The sequence below is a fragment of the Dendropsophus ebraccatus genome, chromosome 10 (genome assembly GCF_027789765.1).
Source record: "Dendropsophus ebraccatus isolate aDenEbr1 chromosome 10, aDenEbr1.pat, whole genome shotgun sequence".
NCBI classification, from domain to species: Eukaryota; Metazoa; Chordata; class Amphibia; order Anura; family Hylidae; genus Dendropsophus; species Dendropsophus ebraccatus.
In genome coordinates this window covers 94424272-94439597 of record NC_091463.1, presented here as the reverse complement: position 1 = coordinate 94439597, position 15326 = coordinate 94424272, and the positions used below count along the sequence as shown (strand labels likewise).

The following is a 15326-nucleotide window of genomic DNA, read 5'->3' as shown; positions in this document are numbered from 1 at the left end:
TAACCTGCAGTAGATGTCAGGCAAGAAGCAGTTTGCTGGTTGTGGCTGTTTATATGACATCCTGCACCCATATAAAATGCTCATTTTTCCTGAAACCCATGGGGCCGCTCACACGTACACACTCATCTGGCTTTATTTCTTTATTTCAGACACCAGAACTATCGACGATTCTATCTTACATACAAGCTCAGAATGTAGGATACAAGGGGGACATTTAGTAGAAATTGATGATGCACATTGGTAGCAAAAATCTCATTCAGCACAGTATTATTACATTAGTGTTGTGGCTTCTTTACCCCTCCTTCATTCACCGATCATTACAAGACGCCATCACTGAGATCGATACTAACACCCAGTGTCTCAAAAAGGGGAAATAAATATATAGATGAAATTCATGTGCCCAGTTATAAGTGGTTGACGTCCCCGGAGCTGCTCCAATCATCATAGGGACACCAGTCATACCCAAGGTATGAAAATTCCCCTTTTTTATTTTCCAAACACAGATAAGAAAAGATCTACCTGGTTTCCATGAGTTTTACTGCCCCTATGATAAACCTGAACTGTCCCAACATGGAGACAAGAAGTAGTGTCATGAGGACAAATGTTCAGAAGTTTTTTTTTTTTTCTCTAATTAACCTTTAAAAGGAATTATCCAGTGCTACATGGCCACTTTCTTACAGAGACAACACGACTCTTGTCTCCAGTTGAGGTGCGGTTTGCAATTAAGCTCCATTCACTTCAATGGAACTGAGCAGCAAAACCCCGCCCAAACTGGAGACAAGAGCGGGGCTGTGTCTGGAGGAAAGTGGCCATGTTTTTGTAGTGCTGGATAACCTCCTTTAAATCTAGAAATAACTAAATTGTATAAACACAGTTGTAGGACTTCCATTTAGATCAGCAATGTCAAACTCTGGCTCACAGTGCCATTATTTATGGCCCGTTGTGGAACCGCTGCGACACATTGGTCCTGGCAGGCGGGAGGAGGTGTCTTACTGCCATATGTACCCATAGGACAATGGTACGTGCAGCAGTGATGCAGATGCTTTGCTCCAGAGAGGAGCCTGATGCAGTGGCGACTGCTTTCGTTGAGACTCAGAAGGGGGGGGGGGGATGTCCTCCTGCGGTGTCCTTCACTTATACCACTTTTCAGGTAAACTCGTATAGGCAGTGACGGCCCATGGACAGGCAGTGACTCAGAGGAACAGCATTGCTGCCAGTAATTGGCTGAGCAGGCTGTCACTGCCAATATGAGTTCATCCTGAAAGTGGCAGCTGCAGTGGTCAGCGGGGGACCCAGAGGCCCAGCAGGAATACAGAGGGCATGTAAAGGTAAGAATAGGCCCTTTATTCTAATCCTTATAACTGCACCAAAATCACTGGATATCCCCTTTAGTTACAGACATGGGGAGGGAACTCTACCTTCCAATCCTATGTTTGTCATGCTATAGCCTTTTATTATATCATTTATTATAGGAAAGCTGAACGCAACTGTGCTTCAATAAATACTCAGTTTGGCCCGCGACTTTAGTCAAATTTTGAGATTTGGCCAACTGTGTATAAGAGTTTGACACCTCTGATATAAACCCTTCTATAGTTCTCACAAACAAAAGGTGAAAATTAAGGAGGTGTAATTTTTAAATCACAAAGTTCCCCACTACCATTATAACGCAGGTGACTAAAGAAAGCTTAGAAGATGAGGACTGGACCCTGAGGATGATGGAAGAAGAAACCTGCAGAATAAGGCTAGACTCGCTTTTAGTGGCAGATTTCCCCTTGTATATTAAGAACGGATCCTAAAGTGATAAAACTAATGAACTTTCCCAAGAAAAGTTAACCTCATATGTTAATAAAGAAATCTTCTTTCCTCCACACACAGAAGATGGCCCTTTTAAGAGACACCATACAGAGTGATGGCCATTCTTTGCAACCAAGCTCAAGAATAGAGGATCCTTCACGATTGTCTTGGCAACACCCAAGAGTATATTCACACACATCAGATTTGTTGCACAACGTTAAAGGACCTGTATCCCCTGATTATAACCAGATACTAAAATATGATTCAAGGTGGTCGGGAAGATCCACAAGACTATACAAAGTTGAGGAGCTCAGGCGCTGATGATAGATGATGGGAGGTGTACTACCACTGAAGCACTTTATTCAATGGACAAAGAGTTTTGAGCATAATTCTGCTTTGTCCACTGACATTAGTAATACTACGCCTCCCATCATGTATGACACTGTATTATTCTATCAATCCAATCAGCGCTTGACCTCCTCAACTTTGTATAGTTTGTGGTTCTTCCAGAGCACCTTGGATCTCATCTTGATACCAGTTTGCCAGAATTGTGGAACAGGCAAGAGACTGTTCTAATTTATACATACTATTGGCAGTGCAGTGGTCAGAGTACGACCTCCGAAGGTAAGCGGCACTACACAAGTGCATTTATTCATTTACCGATTGCTGCAGAATTTCGCTATGTGCGCCCCTCTGATGTTCTTTTGTTTCTTCTTTCATCACAGATATTAAAACATGCTTTTCCTTTGTCTATTGTAATTTTTTTTATTTTATCTTTGTACATTATGGGGGCAGCCATCTTGATTCAGCTATTTTTTTTTTAATAACATTTAGATATATGATTTACAACAAGGCCCCTGGACAACAGACAGGAGCTGTGCTATTGAAATAAATGGCAAAGGTGACTGGGCATGTGCCGTGACCTTTATAAAGGTCATTCCACAGGGAAGGGGAGGCTGAACTGTGATCATCATCTGATGTCTCTCTTCTGGTGTCGACTTATCTGTAATTTCCTACGGCCCAATTTACAGCAGCCTGCTCCTTTGCATCACAGACAGAACAGGAAGTCTGGGCTGTTTTAGGCCTAGTGGTGAGAATGGAATCTACAAGATTATGGGAATTTAAAATAGATAGTAAAAATTATTTAAAAAAAAAAAAATCACCAAAGATTCTTAAAAAATGTACTAAACATAAAAACAATAGGTCATTCTCTGAGACTAAGTAATCGCTCGCATCAGAAATTCCTGCACAGAATCTGCTGTGTGTGAATTGGCCCCAGTAGATTACTTAGACATAAATTACTTTTACTTTTTTATTTTGGACCAGACCAGTAGTGTTCCCCAACCTGTGGCAAAACCACAACGCCTATCGTGCAGAATGGGAGTTGTGATTTTGCAACACCTGGAAAGTCACAGGTAAGGGAACACAGACATAGAGGACTCCACTACGATGTATTGGGCTGTACCAAACGTGCTGTGGTACCCAGGGGTGTTCAGTATATGGCACAAATTTTAAGAAAACTATTCATAGATAATAACTACATTGCAAAACTATGATCTATGCAAAAATCACTCAACAGGGGGCAACAGTGAGTACTGGATAAAATTTCTACAGCATTACACTTTTGCTCTGTCCTGAGGCATGATGGGAGAGGCATTCACAATAGAGAGTATATATAAAAAGGACACTTGATACCTCTGCCATATAACTGCTAATAGACTGGACATAGGGTCAGCAAATCATGGTATAGGTGTCCATCCATTATTATAGTCCCCATCAATACTTACAGTAGACTCCTAACCAACCCCCTAGCCCCTGACATCACCGGTGATGTCACTTCTCAGCGGAGGTGACATAGCATAGGATTATTATTATTGCAGGTAATCAGTGTTACTAACATTCTCTAACCCTGTATGTACAGACACGCATTGACATACATGAGGGCTACATGTGTGTATATTTACACAGAGACCTAAAGCCGTATCTGCTGTCCATACGTTAGAGGCACGCTTCATACCGTGCGGGCCATTATGATGGGAACATGCCGCTGTCATAGATGATGTAGTAATCCAGTGACAAGCTCAGTCCTCCCAAGTGGAGGTCCTATGTAAAACAGTATAAAGACTCTGCAAAAAAAAAAAAAAAAAAACTAAAATAAAAAAAGTAATGTCGTCGATATATCATAATATACCACAATAAAACCAATGTTCCTATAGACCTCCAGCAAGCACAGTCCAGTAGAGGGCAGCACTCAATACACGGCAGTTCTAATGCAGTATCCAGGCTACAATCGTACAGATCTAGGACTACTCTTCTGGTTATTGGGACGTGTTCATTCTTGGAAGGTCGAGAAAACTCAACTAAAGTCAGTCTCTATAACAGAAGGCCCCTGTAGATTTGCCTCTGATGATGGGCTTCTGGGGTTATTTGTAAGTCCAGCAGGCCCCTGCCCATCTCTGTCCTTTACAAACTTCCTTGTGCTTTTGGAAGCAGCTTTCCACCCTGAATTTGCGGCCACAGTCTTCACAAGAGAACAAGTTCCCCCCGTGCGTTTTCATGTGTTCTGTGAGGTGATGCTTGAGTTTGAACTTCTTGTGGCAGACAGAACAGCCAAACGGGCGTAGACTGAAGGTCAGCATAATATGGCGGTCGCGCTTAGGCTTTACGGCAAAACGTTTCCCGCACAAGCACCCAAATTTTTTCCCGTCTGGGGCTGCCACAAGCTTGACGGGAGCATGAACAGTTTGAGCCTGAAGAGCTTGGGATACAATCTCATTTCCATGAAGGTCCACAGGTTTTGAGATTGTGAAAGAGGTCGGTTCTGCCGCACCGTAGAGTTTTTGGGGGATACAGAGGGAAACGTCGGAGGAGGATGGTGATGACGTAGGAGGGATGACAAAGCTTAGCTCTGAAGGATACTCGGCCTGAACTTCAGTGACTTCAAAAGCCTTTAAATAACCTCCATCCTCTTCAGTCCGCTCTTGCTTGATGTAGATGACTTTAGGGCTTTCAGGTGACGAAGATGAAGAAGGGAGAGCATAAGAACAATTGGTTGCTACAGTCTCATCCAGGACATTCATACCGCTCTTTGAGTCCTCCTCCTCCTCCTCCTCTTCTTCTTCCTCTTCTTCTGAAACTCGAACCTTGATCACTTCATCATCATCCGAGCAACCCACTGTGACTGTCGGTGGTGGTGGCGGAGGGTCGTCTCGTGGTAGCTGGAAGCTGCTGCTCGGCGACTGGCTTTCACTGGCACGGCTTGACCAGGTCTGCGGGACATAAGCTTTTCTCTCTTTAAGAATCTCAGAACATCGGTCTACCACTTGCCACATCTGCAGACCACTGGCCACCAGGAGGTGTGAGGGCAACGATTCCATTTCAAGGCAAAGTCTTCCAGAGTAAATAAGTTGCAACAGGTTCTCGAAGGCCTCAGGCTGAATGACACTTGGCAAAACCAGGCAGCTGGTGTCATTCAGAAGCAGCTTGTCATGGAAGTAAGGGGAGGAGGCCGCCAATACGGTCTTGTGGGCTTGGAAGACACGATCCTGCACCTGGACAGAGAGATCGCAGAACTTGCCCTCCAGTCGCTGCTTGTTCAGGGTGTCCAGGAGCACAGAGCTGTAGTGTGGGAAGTCCAGCTGGATGCTCTCGGTCCCAGACATGGTGATGGTCTACAAGACACAATAACAGACAATCAGACATAACATTTGCAACATCACCCCCTCTCAGAGATTTCCCGTACGGTCATTAAAGTTTTCATTAGTGACGGGGCAAAAACTGCTGCATTGCTTATATCAGTCCAGACTTAGGGCTCTATTAAACGGGACGATTATCGTGGAAAAAAAAAAATATATATATTTTTTTTAATCGTTTGTATGTCATTGATCTTTGATTTAGATCTAAACCTAAAAAATCTTGTTTGCGATCGTTTATCATTAGTCGTTAATCGATAAAAATAACTCAGTGTAACAGGACCCTTAGGAGCCAGAGAGCCGCCCACAGGAGAAGTTTAGGTAAATGTCTTGACTAAAGGTGTAACCAAGGAACAGGAGAGTGTCAGCGGTGCTATGGCATTACAACAATCGGTGCAGATGATTAAGGATGGTAAAGGAGTTTTAGGTCAGGTTTACATTCATCGGGTGGCATTTCCCTCCAGCGCAGTAGAAAAGCACTAAAGGGAAACGTATCTTTGAAGTGAACCGATGTATTTCAATGGGACAACTTAAAGGAGAAGTGTGGCGAAAATTTTTACTTAAGTACTGTATTGCCCCCCAAAAGTTATACAAATCACCAATATACATTTATTACGGGAAATGCTTATAAAGTGCTTTTTTCCCTGCACTTACTACTGGATCAAGGCTTCACTTCCTGGATAACATGGTGATGTCACTTCCTGGATAACATGGTGACGTCACTTCCTGGATAACATGGCGATGTCCCGCCCGGACTCCCAGAGCTGTGCGGGCTGTAGCAGCTGGAGAGGATAATGGCAGAGGGACACTGAGGGACAGAGGGCACTGGAGGGACACAGAGCATCCCTCTGCCATCATCCTCTCCAGCAGCCACAGCCCACACAGCTCTGGGAGTCAGGGCGGGACATCACCCTGTTATCCAGGAAGTGAAGCCTTGATCAAGTAGTAAGTGCGGGGAAAAAAGCACTTTATAAGCATTTCCCGTAATAAGTGTATATTTTTTTTGCCGGACTTAGTGCTGCTGGATCATGCTGTCGGATCACCGTACATCAGAACATGACTTGCAACATTCTGAAAAAACATAAATTTATCAGTTTCATTTAATTTAAACCCAGCCTTATTCTACTTTTTAAACAAAACAGGTTTTGGGTTCTAGAACCCCTCTCTCAAGCTTTTGAGAAACCATAAGGGAAGAGGAGTAAGGTTTCTGCGCCATCTAATAATGTCCCACAACAAGTGGATTGAAATCAAGAGCAACAAATTCAACTCAATTTACACTGACGTCTCACAGTTAAAACAAAAAAAGTTTAGTTAGTTGGCGGTAACGTTGAGCGGACCTGTCAAACGTAGGTTTCTGCAACGTTCTACTAACCCAACCGCTCACAATAGGCTATATCCATGTTTTCTGGCAGCCCTAGGGCGGCATCCAACTTCTGCAACCAAGGGAAATCAAATGCCATGGGGTCGGGTTGGGAGAAAGTTGCAGAACCCAAAAAGTTTGATAGGTCCCCTCAACACTAGTCAGCAGTCTCATGTCTCACCATGGGTTCTGCTTCTGAAGAGTCGACAAGTACATTACAGGGGTCTTCTACGGAAATCCCACTAATACCATATGCATACGATAAACCATCAATAGCTGATCAGTGGACCAGCACAGCCAAATTACCAACAATGTATTGTATGGAACAATAAACCTCAGCTCTATGCTTTGTGTAGTCATGGCCACACCTTTTTATGCCTTGCCCCACCCACTTATTCTAAGTAGTGAGTGCAGTGTAAGCTAAAAAGTTGCAGATTCTGGTGCAAAAATTTACTTGATCCTTAATATAAAGGCAGTACTCAATGTGGCACATCTCTGTGTGATATCTGGGGGGCGACACACACCTCATTGTACTACTGAGGAGGAGAAGCAAGTGAGAATGGGCCAAGCAATGTCCTCCATTATAATCTGTAACAGTGTTGTCAAACTTGTACCCCCCCCCAGCTGTTGCAAAACTGCAACTCCCATTTGGCAGTCCAGGCTTCATGGGAATTGTAGTTCTGCAATAAATAGAGGGCCACAGGTTTATACCAGTGTATAGATCGATAGAGTATTATGGAACCAGCTGAATGTGCAGATCTAGGAGAGAGTCAGAACATCACTGCCGGATTACACTTTAGCCGGTGTAATCGCTTATTCTATTTATGCTACTCTTTGGCCTAAAAAAAAAAAAAAAGTTACAAATTTCTGCACAAAGCTCATCTGCACAAAAACCATTAAACTTTTAGCCTCTGCGAAAGATTTTCAGCACATGACAGAAAGCGGAAAGGATTTGTAAATAAAAATAATCTTCATGTGCATTGCACTGGACAGATTTTAAGTAGACATTAAAAAATAAAATAAAATAAAAAAATCAGCAGCAAATAAGCCACAAAATAAATGGTTAGTGTGCAGATTGTGGAACCCGAACAAAAGGTCGATGTGTGTCAGGAAACTAGTGCAGTGTGTGAATCTGAAGAATCTGATGTAGCTGGCTGGTGCTGTAATCCACAGACCTGACTAGTGTGCATTCACCCTCACACTGTAGATCCACCCTGTGCAACACACTAATCACAAGTCTTGATAACACCTTTAGGGTGCCTTCACACGTATGGTATTGCAGCGCATTTCACACTGCGAGTTCTGCAGTGATACTGGGTACTGTAAATTTCTATTGCTTTATATATTCACAGATTTTACATTCTGCTGCGAGAAAGTAATGCCCCTTCCCACTTAACCCACCACTGCCGGGCTAATACATTACCTGTCCCCGTTCCCGCTTGCTTCTCGCTGGCGTTCTGCTCAGCCAATCAGCGGCTGCGGCAGGACAGCGCATTGATTGGCTGAGCGGGACACCAAGGAGCCGGGGAAGCAAGTGGGAGCGCAGACAGGTAACAAATTAGCACTAAGGGTCCTATTCCACGGGCCGATGGGGGCACGATCAACGATGTAGATGAGCGCCGATCTGCTAGATCGGCGCACGTTTACTGGGCCTATTCCACGTCTCCAATGATCGTTAAGCGAGGGCTGCAGGGACATCATTACCGATGTCCTTGCAGCCCTTGCACCATAAATTACCTGTCCGGGCTGCAGCGGGGCTGTCAGAAGTGACAGATCGCTCAGCCAATCACTGGCCGCAGCGGTCCCGGCCAGTGATTGGCTAAGTGGTCTATCATTTCAGACAGCCCCGCTCCGAAGCTGCTGCGCACGGGACCCCGGGAGAAGGAGAAGACCTGCAGCCCGGACAGGTAATGTATGGTGCCTGGTGACTTACCTCCCCGGTTCCAGCGGCGGGTCCCGTATCGTGGCGCCCCGTACCCCCGTCCACTTCCTGGTGTGAGCTGCCACATGAGACGAGACGTGACATCTCAAGGCAGCTCAGCCATTCAGCGGCCAAGGCGGGACGTCACGTCTCATGCAGCAGCTCACACCAATAAGCGGCCGCAAGACGGAGGTACGGGGCGATGCGATCCGGGACCTGGTGCTGGAAACGGGGAGGTAAGTCACCTGCGCCGTTGATAACCACCCCCTCCCCGGCCATTGGTAAAAAATACCCCCGGACCGGAGTACCCCTTTAAGTCCCTTGGGCTGCTTTGGGGTAGCTCATAGTGTCGGATGATGGCTGCTGGTGAAAGTATCCAGGAAACGGGACTCTCCCAGTGCTGGGCCATGGTTTTATGCAGCAGAGAGAAGAAAAAAAAAGGTATCCTGAAGCTGCCAAAAATTCTTTTACAACGAGCGGTGTATAAAAAACAAAATGGCTGATTTATTAGATAAAATCAGTAAAAAAAAAAAAAAAAAAGGACATAAAATTAGGACCCGCCTCTTGTTACTAGGATACCGGACGCCAACTCTCTCCAGCTGCTGCACTAAACTCAAACACACTGTTACTGCTATAAATATTTGTTTATTTAGGTTTTAAATCCCCTTTTCCTGCCAGTTTATGAATGAATACGTCTAACAACTCATGCGTTATATTGTAAACCCCATTCTTTGTTCTTTTGGTCCATCCACACCTCAGACCATTGATGCATGTTACTATTGTTCACTGTTTACTATTGCTTAGCCCCGCCCCCCCAGAGTGGACTGGCGCACTTTTCCGGCTGATATAAACAAGCTGTTTGGCACATGGCATACATGCAATCTGATGAAGAAAAATAGAACTCCAGAAAGGCGTAATTGCTAATTTTATGTACATTTTAACTGATTTTATCTAATAAATCAGCCATTTTATTTTTTATACTTGAGAATTTTTGCCTTCGCCAGGATATCCACCCAGGTACTTTTCCTCTCTTCACAACATATTAGCACGGTAGCAGTGGGTTAAGAGGGGAGGGGCTTTACATTCTAGGTGCAAAAAAAAAATAAAAAATCAGAAGCAAATATGTAAAGCCATAGAAAATAGCAGCACCCAGTAAAATCTGCTGCGATACAGTATGTGTGAAGGAACTCCCATCCACAGCACATGACCCACAGCTCCATTCATTCTCTGTGGAGCCACCTGAAAGATCAGAGAGCGTTGTACGGAGGCCAGACCCCCGCAATCACTTACTTGTCCCCTATCCTTTATTAAATAGGCCAATGAGGTGGGGATACAGTGCACTGTCATTCCTGATTACACCTGAAGCATGTCAGGCTCCTCCCCCTGAAACACAGTGGGTGGAGTTTGGGCAGTCACAAGACTTTATAACCAAGAAGCCAGCGCATGGCATCTATAAGGCACTAGAGATGAGTGAACCTCGAGGATGCTCGAGTCGATCCAAATGATCGGCATTTGATTAGCGGTGGCTGCTGAAGTTGGATAAAGCCCTAAGGCTATGTGGAAATCATGGATATAGTCATTGGCTGTATCCATGTTTTCCAGACAACCTTAGAGCTTTATCCAAGTTCAGCAGCTAATCAAATACCGAACGTTCGGGTTTGGATGGACTCGAACCCGAATCTCTACAAGGCACCCAATACAATGAAAACACTGTCAAGGGCAGCACTATACACTGACCTATAGAGCTATACACACCCAGCTATACATACACTCACCGGCCACTTTATTAGGTACACCATGCTAGTAACGGGTTGGACCCCCTTTTGCCTTCAGAACTGCCTCAATTCTTGGTGGCATAGATACAACAAGGTGCTGAGATTTTGGTCCATATTGACATGATGGCATCACACAGTTGCCGCAGATTTGTCGGCTGCACATCCATGATGCGAATCTCCCGTTCCACCACATCCCAAAGATGCTCTATTGGATTAAGATCTGGTGACTGTGGAGGCCATTGGAGTACAGTGAACTCATGGTCATGTTCAAGAAACCAGTCTGAGATGATTCTAGCTTTATGACATGGCGCATTATCCTGCTGAAAGTAGCCATCAGATGTTGGGTACATTGTGGTCATAAAGGGATGGACATGGTCAGCAACAATACTCAGGTAGGCTGTGGCGTTGCAACCATGCTCAATTGGTACCAAGGGGCCCAAAGAGTGCCAAGAAAATATTCCCCACACCATGACACCACCACCACCAGCCTGAATCATTGATACAAGGCAGGATGGATCCATGCTTTCATGTTGTTGACGCCAAATTCTGACCCTATCATCCGAATGTCGCAGCAGAAATCGAGACTCATCAGACCAGGCAACGTTTTTCCAATCTTCTACTGTCCAATTTCAATGATCTTGTGAAAATTGTAGCCTCAGTTTCCTGTTCTTAGCTGAAAGGAGTGGCACCCGGTGTGGTCTTCTGCTGCTGTAGCCCATCTGCCTCAAAGTTGGACGTACTGTGCATTCAGAGATGCTCTTCTGCCTACCTTGGTTGTAACGGTTGGCTATTTGAGTCACTGTTGCCTTTCTATCAGCTCGAACCGGTCTGCCCATTCTCCTCTGACCTCTGGCATCAACAAGGCATTTCCGCCCACAGAACTGCCGCTCACTGGAAGTTTTTTCTTTTTCGGACCATTCTCTGTAAACCCTAGAGATGGTTGTGCGTGAAAATGCCAGTAGATCAGCAGTTTCTGAAATACCCAGACCAGCCCTTCTGGCACCAACAACCATGCCACGTTCAAAGGCACTCAGATCACCTTTCTTCCCCATACTGATGCTCGGTTTGAACTGCTGGAGATGGTCTTGAGTTGCCGCCATTTGATTGGCTGATTAGAAATTAAGTGGTAACGTGCAGTTGGACAGGTGTACCTAATAAAGTGGCCGGTGAGTGTATATACAGCACACACACAAGGACTCCCTCAGTAATGAATGTATGTGAGTGTGTGTGTGTGTGTGTGTATAATATATATGAGCACGTTTATAGCACTATAACACTAGGGCCTTATCTCCTCTATATAGGGTGCCTATTACGGGACACTTTAATTGATACTCGTATATTCAGTACCCAGGGCTGGAGGGCAGCCCTATGTATACAGGGATCCCCAGGTAATGTGCATGTCCTGCATCTGTATACACACAGCTGCTCTCCGACCCCAGACACTGTATATACAAGAATCAATCACACTGTCTGGTGATGGACACCTTGTATAGAGGGTATATGGCCCCAGGCGTTCCATATATACAATTATAGGGATATATATACACTTCTACACAGGACACCCTGTATAGAGGAGATGTAGGGCCCCGAGCTTGTTATATACAGTATTATAGGGTTATATACATAGCTATATATACACACACACTACACAATACCCATTACATATGTGCTGGGTCTGTATACAGAAATATATATATATATATATATATATATATATATATATATATATATATATATATATATATATATATATATATATATATATATATATATATATATATATATACACACACACGCACATATACATACACACACACACAATTACCCAGGGTCTGTATGCAGATATATATACACAAAGTCAAACTACATACACATTACCTATGGTTCCTTATATGTGCTGGGTCTATATACTGTATATATATATATATATATATATATATATATATATATATATATATATATATATATATATATATATATATATATATACACATACACATACATACATACATACAGTGGTACCTCGGTTCTTGAATATAATTGGTTCTGGAAGGCTGTTCCAGAACCGAGCTGTAAATTCCCATAGGGAACAATGTTAAACTGATTAATTGGTTCTTACCCTCCGTGGGTCAGATGCAGAGCACCCGGCCAACAGAGCGTAAGAACATTTTGATGTTCACAGGAACACTGAGAGGCAGGAGCGGGCGGGTATTTAAACTTGCCGCCGTGCTCCTGCTCCAATCAGCTGCGGGGGACACCCTGTAAAGAAGTGGGGATTCCCCTCATTATGATGGGATTCCCCACTTCTTTACAGGGTGTCCCCGGCAGCTGAGAGGAGCAGGAGCGCGGCGGCAAGTTTAAATAGCCGCCTGCTCCTGCCTCTCACTGCGGGGACGCCCTGAAGCCGGCCGCACTAACCTGTCATTCCACGTCCCCCCTGCCGGCCCGGATCTCTTCCTGTATGGTTCCCCCGCAGCCACACGCATCTGCTGTTCTGCCAGCAGCCCCGCTTAGGCTAGGTTCACACTGCGTTTTCAGCATCCGTTTAACGGATCCGGTTTTTTTAACGTCCAGAAAAATACGGTCAGCAACGTTTTTTTGTCCGTTTTGGTCCGTCAAAAAAAACGGATCCGTTTTTTTTTATAATGGAAGTCAATGGAAAAACGGATGCACACAAATGAATCCGTTTTTTGCAATCCGTTTTTTATGCGTTTTTTTTAAAAAACGGATGCGTTAAACGGATGCTGAAAACGCAGTGTGAACCTAGCCTAATTAGCTCCTTAACTGCTTCCACCCACTGGTCCCCGCCGCGTCTGCAGACTCTCCTTCATCCTGCAGACGTGGCGGGGAGCAGCAGAAGGAAGCGGCTAAGGAGCTGATGAGCGGGGCCGCGGGCAGAACAGCAGATGCGTGCGGCTGCGGGGGAACCATACAGGAAGAGCTCCGGGCCAGCAAGGGGGGGACGTGGAATGACAGGTTAGTGCGGCCGGCTTCAGGGCGTCCCCGCAGTGAGAGGCAGGAGCGGGCAGCTATTTAAACTTGCCGCCGCGCTCCTGCTCGGGAAATCCCCGCTTCTTTACAGGGTGTCCCCTGCAGCTGAGAGGAGCAGCGGCAAGTTTAAATAGCCGCCCGCTCCTGCCTCTCACTGTTCCCGAACACCTCTAACTGTCAGATGAACATCAGTTCAGCTGACAGTTATCCCCCTGATTTTGTTCGGATACCGAGCAAAACTTCAGGGGGAAATTTAGTTTGAAAACCGAGTTTGAATTCTAATATATATATATATATATATATATATATATATATATATATATATACACACACACACACATTACCCAGGGTTCCCTGCATGTGCTGGGTCTGTGTGTGTATATATATATATATATATATATATATATATATATATATATATATATATATATATATATATATATATATATATATAAAAACACACACACACACACACACTACATACACATTACTCAATGTCTGTATACAGTATATATATATATATATATATATATATATATATATATATATACATACACACTACATACACACTACCCAGGGTTTGCTGTATACAGATATCTCTGTATACAGCAAACCCTGGGTAATGTGTATGTAGTGTGTGTATATATAAATATATATACTGTATATCTGTATACAGACACTGAGTAATGTGTATATATATATATACACATACACACACACACAGTACATACACATTACCCAGTGTCTGTATACATATATATACACACACATTACCCAGGGTTCGCTGTATACACAGAGCTGTGCTCCGGCCCCGGGCACTGTATATATAAGTATCAGCTGTGGTGTCGGACACCGTGTATAGAGATATGGGCCCCCGGAATGATTACACACGGCAGGTGAAGAGGCCCCGGGCTCAGGCCACCTCCGGCCCCCGCTTACCTGTCTCTCCCTCCTCACTGATCGGTTCTACACTGCGGCCGCCCCGGGACACGGTCACAAGGACGAACATGAGCTTACCCTGTGAGCGCACACATACAGGCCCGGCCCCTGATCCCCAGTATATCACACACAGCGCTCACCACGGGAAACCAGCGGCAGGGCCGAAAACGACTTACTCCTGGGTTACCCTCGGGTCACATGACCCGTCCTGCTTCCTGTCACGTTACTGCGTGACGTATAAAAATGCCGGAAGGCGGTGCTCTACCACATGAAATAGCCGTTCCCGATCAGAGGAAGAGGAGAGAGCGGTGGGGAGAAATCCTGGGCTGGAGGCTGGGTGTGTGGGGGCCCCGGTCACCGTGTGAGGGCTAGTGAGGTAGATTACTCGTCATGTGATTGGCTGGGAGGCAGCACGTGACTAGCCGAGGGCAGTGACCCCTGTGAGGTAGGATAGGGCGGTGTTCACACGGTGTGTTTTGGTTACAACAGAAAATTTAGTCATGAATTATATCCCGGTCAGGTGTCTGTGACCATGTGACCATCATTTATTATTTGGGTGGTAATTTTTTTTTAAAAAAAGGTATTTTCCAAATTTCAGGTGGCGTTTGTGTCTACGCCATTCACCCAGTGGTAAAACTGACCTGTCATCTATGTTACTCACCTCAGTTTAATTACAACGATGGCAATTTTTAAAACCTTTATTTTGCTACATTAAAAAAAAGTGCTTAAAATTGCTCCATTACTATCCGTATAACTAGAGATGAGGGAATCGGTCAAAAACTCGATGCGGGAATATTCGGTCGGATTCACATCCAAACAAACCGCAATAAAACAGCCGAACCAATGTCGCTACA

The 15326-nt window shown here is 44.7% G+C and overlaps 1 protein-coding gene across 4 annotated transcripts; it reads right to left on the bottom strand.

Moving 5' to 3' along the window:
- Positions 1 to 3465: 3465 nt before the first annotated feature.
- Positions 3466 to 14810, bottom strand: ZBTB9 (zinc finger and BTB domain containing 9). Of its 4 annotated transcripts, none has more exons than XM_069985486.1 (2): positions 14613 to 14810; positions 3466 to 5465 (listed from the first exon to the last, which is right to left on the bottom strand). In XM_069985486.1, exon 2 carries the CDS (start codon positions 5454 to 5456, stop codon positions 4218 to 4220), a length of 1239 nt encoding a protein of 412 aa, XP_069841587.1. In that variant the 5' UTR covers positions 5457 to 5465; positions 14613 to 14810; the 3' UTR covers positions 3466 to 4217. The 4 variants fall into 4 exon arrangements, with proteins under 4 accessions (XP_069841587.1, XP_069841589.1, XP_069841588.1 ...); XM_069985488.1 differs by having other exon boundaries at positions 14649 to 14810; XM_069985487.1 differs by lacking the exon at positions 14613 to 14810 and adding an exon at positions 14551 to 14591.
- Positions 14811 to 15326: the final 516 nt, after the last annotated feature.

Coding starts and splice junctions, on each gene's coding strand:
- ZBTB9 (XM_069985486.1), bottom strand. CDS start 5,456: ATGTCTGGGACCGAGAGCATCCAGCTGGACTTCCCACACTACAGCTCT.